We start from the raw sequence: 8,697 nt of genomic DNA, 5'->3' as shown, positions 1-8,697 counted from the left end.
AGGTGGATCTCTGTGAGTTCAAGGCCAGTGTGGTTCACATACGGAGTTCCAGGCCAGCTGGGTCTACAGGGAGCCCCTGTGTCAAAAAGATCAAAAACAAACAAACAAAACAAAAACAGCATTGTACACACCCTACATATGAGGATATTCTGCCATACTATTTGCACAGTTTGAAAACAGTAGAGAATATGAACATGTCCAAAAGCATCTTCAGACTACTATGATCCTCCCTACATCAGAAAACGCCTCTCAATCTCTTTGGCCTCCTTGATCCAAGAAAAGCAGTCTGCCTGTGGACAGATGGTCAAACTGTTACTGTTCTTTTCAGGGTGTGTTGACATTCAGTGATGTGGCTGTGGACTTCTCACAGGAGGAGAGGGAGTGCCTAGATCCTGCTCAGAGGGCTTTGTAAAGAGACCTGAAGGTGATAGAGAATTACAGATCTCTTGTTTCTGTTGGTGAGAATATTTTCTTTTGCAGATTTCTTACTTATACTCAGAGTTCTTTGATGAGCTACTGTGTGTGTGTGTGTGTGTGTGTGTGTGTGTGTGTGTGTGCATGTGTGTGTTTACTTTGAGTAAGTCTCACATCTCATGAAGTAAAATTCTCAGAGGAGAAAAGAACACTGCAATGCAATTTTGTCTGTTTTTATGTTTGTCCATCGGGAGGGGTTATGCTTCTTTCATTTTTGTTCTATGGTAATTTCAGAAACTTTATAGCATACAATATTGTCACCGAATCATAAAGTTCCATTAACAACCTGGAATTTGGGCTGAGCTGTCATTAGAGGTAGAACACTAGTTATGCAACTTGAAGAAGCTCTGTAAATATCAGTGTTCTGACAGAATATTCCAGTTGGGAATCATTTATAGAATTCCCTGTTGTGTTTTCTCTTTATCTATTGAGTGCACTATTGTGTTAGAAAACTGGGTCCTTTCTAAAGACTCAAATCATGAAACCCCAAGCACAGAGATACAAAGGTGCTAGAGCACTTGGTGTCTTCTGCATCAAGCTGTGACCACCTGGGTTCTGGGGTGATGTGCTGTCCTGAAACACACTCAAGAGGCAGATGCTCCTGAGGGACACACCCCTGCACACTTTGTTAGTGTGGAAATGATTATTTTCAATTTTTAGAAATTATATTTGTGAGACATGGAGACAGACATCCATAAATTAAAATGCAAGATTATAGGAGAGATTTCAGTTTTTCTGCGAGGGGAGGGAAGTCTTTTTGAGACAAGGTCTCCCCAGCTGTCCTGGAACTCACTGTGTAGACCAGGCTGGCCTTGAACTCACAGAGATCTATGTGCCTCTGCCTCCCAAGTGCTGGGATTAAAGGCGTTGCACCACCACACCTGGCCCAGATTCTGCTTTTTAATATTTATTTTTTAACGAATGTTTTATTATTTTTATTTTATGTGTGTGAGTATGTTGCCTGCGTGTATGTAGGTGCACCCATCTTGGGAAATGCTCACTGAGGTCAGAAGAAGACATTGGTTCCCCTGGAACTGGAGTTACAGTTGTTATTAGCTGTCATTTGGGTGCTGGGAGTCAAATCCAGGTCCTCTGCAAGAGCAGTCAGTGCTCTTAACCACTGAGCCATCTCTCCAGCCCCTGTGGATTTATTTTTAACTGTTATGCAGGAGACCATTCTGACTTTTTAGGTTGATTTTTGTGGATACAGAACTAAAATAAATGTGATATTTCTAAAGAATATACCACAATTAGATCGCAGGAAAGAGTGGTATCTTCTCATTCTTGAGGACAGGATTGATCTGGTAGACACTGTATCAGGTAATAGAAGTTGAAACGCAAGCACTACATGATCTCACCCATAAGAGAAATACAAAAATGAAAAGATAGATGACAGATATTGAAAGTACAATAGCAGTTTGCAGTGAATGGGGAGAATGTGGGTAAATAACAGACACAGCATCATGGCTTCATGGCTTAACTAAATTCTATTCTTTGCTGCAATAAGGGGCATTTTATATCTTAAAATTGTTTGAAAAGGTCAATTTGGATACACTCACCATAAGGATAAAATTGTACATGTGCATATATTAATGACTGACTAGATCAATATCCATTTTATATGTATAACAAAATGTCAAGGAAACCTCATAAATATGTAAAATATGGTGTCATCAGACAATGAGGATTTCATTTTTATTAAAAGAAGATTTTAACAAGGGAAGCCGCTGACCTGGGACTCGCGCCCCGCAGACCCCTGCCATGCGATCAGAGAAGACCTTCAAGCAGCGCTGCGGCTTCCAACAAAGAATGGAAGATGTCCGGCTCATCCGAGAACAGCACCCTACCAAGATCCCGGTGATCAGAGAACGATACAAGGGTGAGAAGCAGTTGCCTGTCCTGGATAAAACCAAGTTCCTGGTGGCTGACCATGTCAACATGAGTGAGCGCATCAAGATAATCAGAGGGTGCTTGCTTACAGCTCAACGCTAATCAGGCCTTCTTCCTCCTGGTGAATGGACACAGCATGGTGAGTGTGTCCACGCCCATCTCCGAGGTGTACGAGAATGAGAAGGATGAAGACTGCTTCCTGTACACGGTGTATGCTTCCCAGGAGACATTTGGAGAGAGCCAGGCTGTATAAGACTCGGCAGTATCTCAGGTTTTTAAACACCAAGCAGTCAAAAGGGATATTACCAGCTGAGGTCGGTCAGTTCCTCTCTCAGATCAGAATGTAGGGGCCCACCTAGGGTGTTGGGAATTGTTTGTGTGTCAGCCAGAAAAACAGCTCCACATGAGTGCTTTAGCTTTGGAAAACTGTCATTTAACCTAGGCTACCTTGTTCTCAAATTTTAGAAGTTTAAAAATAAAATACTTTGCATCTTGAAAAAAAAAGATTTTATTTCATGGGTAAGAGTGTTGTGCTTGTGTGTATGTACGTTCAGATATAAGCAGTGTCTGTGGAGACTGGAGACAGTGTGGGAAGCACTGGAACTGGTGTTAAGTACAGTTATTAGCACCAGTTGGGTGCTGCAAACCCAAACCAGGTCCTCCCCAAGAATACCCAGTATTCTTGACCTCTGAGCCATCTCTCCAGCTCCAAGAATAGACTTTTAAATCTCGGAATGAACAACTCCTGAACTTCAGCCTTTAAAAGAAAAACCCTCCCTTGTGCCTCCCCCACATGTTCTGTCTGTGAAGCTCAGTAGAAGCATCAGTGCTGTTTCATTAACAGTCACAGGCAGAAGACAGTGAGGCTGGGGGTCAGCTGCCAGTGCTTCTGAAGAAAAGCTTAGTGTAGCCTCTATTCCAAAGGATGAAAACCGTGTTACTCCGCCTTGTTTAGGTAAGGAGGTGAGGCGGCTACATTCCCATGATGTAGTAGGAATTCTTGATCTTGTTGGCAGGGCGGCCACTGGGAGGCAGGAAACCAGAAACTTCTATGGGGTCTCCATGTTGAGCTCTTTCTTCCTACACATCTGCTGTGATGGCGACAGTGAGAACAGCCTGTTTTGTTTTCTGAGGTGCTTCTTCCTCTTCTTATGTTGGCAGGTGAAGTGGATTTACAGTGAATTGAAAGGAAGTTTCCTGAAAGAAAATGAAGCCTGTTTATATAAGATTGCCTTACATAGGAAAGGAAACTCATAGGAGGAGGAAAGAGATGGCTTCTTTTCAGGTAAATTAATCCAAGTGTTTGGACCACATACACTTTCTTTCTCTAAATATTTGGTATTTTGGTCTTGTAATCTTTTCTGATTCAGAAACCAGCTATGTAGAGCAGGCTAACCCAGACCTCACAGACATCTTTGTACCTCTTCCTCTGATGTCTTGTGAGTTAAGTCTTGTACAACCATGCCTGGGCCGCATCAACTCTTTTCATTTGTTTCGTATCCACCTCTCCAGTTTGTCCTCCAATGTTTATTTTTTCCAGACATTTCCTAACAGACTTTGCAGTGAGGCCAGTGGCTAGGGGCTATATATAATTCCTTTTTATCCAATGAATTAATGATCAACCATCTCAGAAATGTTTCTGATGTGATAGGTGAAAATTCAAACATATCAGTCTTCAGTTCCTAAGGAGGATGGACTTGGGTCCTCATATGCCACTCTGTTGTTGTTTGAACTACACATAAAACTGATGTTTTTGTTTTATTTTATTCAAATATTGTATTACTTTGCTCAACGTTTTAATCCCACTGACATCACAGGCTTGATGGAATGTGCTGCTGGGTTTGTTGACACCTGTATTCTTTTGTCTCCTGGAAGTTGATTCTCTTGGTTGAGCTGCTCTGCACCAAATCCAGACTTTGACATCATTGTTTTTAATTTATTTGGAGTAAGGGTTTTTTTGGTAATTTACAGAGTGAAGCACATGAATCGTGACATTTAATGCAGGATCTCTCCTTTCATCACTGTAGTTTTCTTCTTTTCTTTGGAGGAAGAAACCGTTCTCATTTGTTTACTACATAGAGTTCTCCAGGTGGGGATTCTGAAGCAGGCCTCTTTCTCTCTGCTGGCATTTCTACTTCACACTCAATCACAGCACTGTCTCCATGACTGGTTCTTAGAACTGCAGAAAAAAGCTCTGTTTATTAACTGTTACACAGGTGTAGTTGCCTGGAAGCCTTTGTGTGCGCAGCATCAACATTGCAGCCAGTGTTGGATCTTCTCTTCATGTTTTCATTACTCTTCTGTGAGGAGCCCAGTTCTGGAATCCTCTTATTGTGGAATGCATAAATCAGCCAGTGTTTCCTTCTAGATAAATTTTAGGTAGGTAAATAAAGATTAAAAAAAAAGAAATTACTATAAAAGTATTGTTAAAATAATTCTGCACTGCTCTTTCTGTACTTTCTATATTAAATGCATGGTATAGGATTTTCTTCATAAGGATCGTGCCTTCTTCCTGTGGAGGGAGAGCACACAGAGTTCTTTATCTTCTGCCACGTTCCACTCAGTGCTGTTGGAGAAAGTGTCTTTTGTACCTGGGTCACTGGCCTCATGGCAAAATCTGTTAGGAAAGGGTTAAGTCAGGCCCAGCCACACATCGTATTAAGGTAAAAATCTGTGTTTTAGCCGGGACTACAATGCATGGTTATAAACATTCAAATTCATGATAAAGACTTATAAATCAGTGTATGATCTTGTGTGCTACAAATACAGGAGGGAAATGGTTTTCCTATGTTGAGGGCCTAATTTATGTGCTATGCTCCTTATCTGATCATCACAAAAATTTGGAACATCTGGTGCTATTCTTTTTTTGCACAGAGTTAGCAAGTAGATGATAGATAGTTACTACATTAAGAAATATCCTTTTCAATAATTTAGACTTCTCACCTAATTCAGAAGTTTTTTTACTCATTATCTCTTTCTTTCTTGGGTCCAGTACCCTGTATAATTGCATGTGGTCTGAGTGTCATTTTTTATTTTAGCATCCACTGACATTCAAGGATGTGTCCATAGATGTCTCCCAGGAGGAATGGGAATGCCTAGACTCTGCTCAGAGGGCTTTGTACAGGGAGGTGATGTTGGAGAACTACAGAAATTTGGTGTCTATAGGTGAGGAGATTTTTCTATCAGAATTTTTTTTTACTATTCTCCATCCTTTGATAGATAACAGTATAGTTTGTATATATATTAGTTTTGCTGGGTAAGTCTTGGATTCCGTAAAAATTAGTGTAACGAGAAAGTCCTGGCATCATGAAGAACATGTTTATATTCTATCATTACTTTCCATTTCCACTTGTTAGAGGAATTATTATTTTATTTAGAGGAATTATTATAGTACTCATTATTTTTGGTGTTAATTTCAGCCACCCATTAGTACATGATACTGCAGTCAGAATCTTAAGGTTCCATTTCCATGGCTGCATTTTGAATCAGTGATAGAACTCAGTGTATGAAAACTGAAAAAATCCTTGTGTATACTAATGAGTCTGTCAGAAAATAAAAATTGAGAAATTATTTGGAGAGTCATCTCTTTTTCTCTATATTATTAGTAGAACACAGTTCTATGTTAGAAATCCCAGTTTCTAAAGAATCTAGCAAGCGCATGTGCCTCTGTCTCCTACACAGGTCTTGCTGTGTGTAAGCCTGTTCTGGTCTCCTGTCTGGAGCAAAACAAAGAGCCCTGGAATGTGAAGAGCGGGGAGACTGTAGCCAACCAGGTAGGTTTGAGTGGATGAAGGAGGGGCCCAGGTGAGAGGTCCTAAGTAAAGAGGGATAAAGATCTGAGAATGGTTTTGCCATAGTCTAACTAGAAAGAGATTTTGATAATTTAGTTTATAGCTGTTTCAAGATTTGTCCTATGGTAAATGTCAAATGACCCCTTTTATTGCATATCAAGTATGCAGTTACTACTAGTATGCAAACATCACTTGATTTAATTATGTATTTTTTCCTTATCTCCCATGTCACATTTCTTGCCAATGCAAGCTAATAACTGTTTTTCCTCATGTTCTTCTTGTACTACATTTTTTCAATTTGAATTTTAAATTGAATTTTTGTGCTTTTCATAAAAACATCTTAATCACCTCTACTCACCCTACCCAATCTACTCCCCTCCCCATATACTCCGCACCAGATGAATTTTGTGAGATATATTAAAGTCTACAGAGTCAAGTTTTTTAAATTTCTGTCGTTTATCTATTAGTGAACTTATTGGCTCCCTTTTTTTTCTTTTTTTCTTTTATTTTTAACAAAAACTTTGAGAATTTTGTACATGCATATAAGGTATTTTGATCAAATCCATGCCTACTACCCCCCCAACATTCCCCCCTCAGAAGAGGTAACCCTAAAATCTTTTAAGGATTAGATACAAGCTCCCAAAAACCTTTGACATTTTTGGCCTTGGAACAGAGTATGTTGCTAAGAGGCCCAAGGAAATTTTGATGTTTAGCCAAGAAACTGGTTACATTTCTTTGTGGTCTTTTTACCGTAACTGCCTAGCCAATTCCAACTTCCTATTCTTATCATGCCATCCTTTGAAGGGGTTACCCAAATTGCCAATAGGGAGTAGGGACTCAGACTTTTCTGGCTTCTTCCATGCTGAACAGGGAAGCAGGGTGAGGCAATTGGAGAACCCCTTCAGTGATTTCCCACATTTCTAACAACATAGGAGCAATTTCTTTAACTTGAATCATGAATAGGAGATGTGAAGGAGAAGTAAAGGCAAGAGTAATTAGCATTACATGTTCTAGACAGGGAACTAGAAAAAAGTCAAAACATGGCAATTTTCAAATGTTCATATGACAGTCCCTTGGAGTTTCTTGACAAGGGCTGCCAAAAACACCCCTCTACTGGGTCTTCCTCATTTTTCTTTTGTCTTACAAGTCTGGAGTAGTTGGCTGGGAAGAGTAGTTGGATATTCAGGTGAGGGTCCAGTGACCCTGCTTGGCACTCTTTTAATGAATGAGCAAAACCATCCACAAGCCCAATTGTGACCATGTTTAGCGATCATGCTCAGCTGAATTCTTGATGATGGTATTTATTTCATGCAGAAGGAACTTCTGCATATCATCATCTTATTAAAAGAGTTCTGCACACTGTTTTCCATGAAGACTGCCCAAGTTTGTAATCCTACCAGCAGTGAATGAATGTGGCCCTTTCTCCACATCCTTGCTAGCATTTGATATCATTTATTCTCTTGATCCTAGCCAGTCTGATTGGGGTAAAGTGATACCTTAGGGTGGTTTTAATTTGCATTTCCCTAATTACTAATGATTTTGAACACTTTTTGAGATGTTTCTTAGCCATCTTTATTTCTTCCTTTGAGAACTCTCTGTTTAGCTCTTTAGCCCATCTTTTAATTGGGTCATTTGGTTTCTCAATTCTTTGTTTTTTGAGTTCTTTATATATTCTGGATGTTAAACCTCTGTCAGATGTGTCACTGGTGAAGATTTTTCCCCATTCTGTGGGTTTTCTCTTCACTTTTTGATTATTTCTTTACTGTACAGAAGCTTTTTAGTTCAATGAGGCCCCATTTATTGATGGCTGACCTTAATTGCTGAGCAACTTTTGTCTGATTTAGAAAATCCTTTCCAACATCTATATCTTGTAAGTTACTGCCAATATTTTCTTCTAATAGTTTCAGGGTTTCCAGTTTCACATTGAGGTCTTTGATCCATTTGGAGTTGACTTTAATGCAAGGCAAAAGATAAGGATCTAGTTTCATTCTTCTACAGAGGAGATTTAGTTTTGCCAGCACCATTTGTTGAAGATGCTGTCTTTCCTCTATTGTATGTTCTTGGAACCTTTGTCAAATATTAGGTGGCTGAAATTGTGTGTACTCAGCTTTGGATGTTCAATGATGTTACATTGATATATGTATTTGTTTTTGTGCCAGTACTATGCTATTTTTATGACTATGGCTCTGTAGTATACTTTGAGATCTGGTATAGTAATCCCCCAGTGTTGCTCTTTGTGTTCAGGGTTGCTTTGGCTATTTGGGGTCTTTTGTGCCTCCATATGAATTTAAGGAGGCGTTTTTCTAATTCTGTGAAATATGTCACGGGGATTTTGATTTGGATTGCATTGAATCTGAATATTGCTTTTGGTGGGATGGTCATTTTAAGAATATCAGTTCTTCCAATCCATGTACATGGGCGGTCCTTCCATCTCCTGGTGTCTTCCTCAATCTCTTTCTGTAATGATTTAAAAATTTCATTGTAGAGATCTTTGGTATCTTTTGTCAGATTTATTGCAAAATATTTTAATTTTTTTTATAGC

At 39.5% G+C, this 8,697-nt stretch overlaps 1 protein-coding gene and 1 pseudogene across 1 annotated transcript in view; both read left to right on the top strand.

Moving 5' to 3' along the window:
- Positions 1-330: 330 nt before the first annotated feature.
- LOC103737438 lies at positions 331-2,868 on the top strand (annotated as a pseudogene).
- LOC103737439 (zinc finger protein 98-like) overlaps positions 335-8,697 on the top strand; it is a 16,689-nt gene continuing 8,326 nt past the window's right edge. The window contains exons 1-4 of the mRNA XM_029565509.1: positions 335-458; positions 3,526-3,649; positions 5,403-5,529; positions 6,046-6,137. Of these exons, the coding sequence (XP_029421369.1) occupies positions 3,572-3,649; positions 5,403-5,529; positions 6,046-6,137 (297 nt within the window). The 5' untranslated portion in view covers positions 335-458; positions 3,526-3,571. The remainder of the gene's footprint in view (positions 459-3,525; positions 3,650-5,402; positions 5,530-6,045; positions 6,138-8,697) is intronic.

Source organism: Nannospalax galili, unplaced genomic scaffold (assembly GCF_000622305.1).
Source record: "Nannospalax galili isolate Female #2095 unplaced genomic scaffold, S.galili_v1.0 scaffold3278, whole genome shotgun sequence".
Lineage (NCBI taxonomy): Eukaryota > Metazoa > Chordata > Mammalia > Rodentia > Spalacidae > Nannospalax > Nannospalax galili.
The sequence above is the reverse complement of the archived record's forward strand: the minus strand, read 5'-3'. Positions and strand labels throughout refer to the sequence as shown.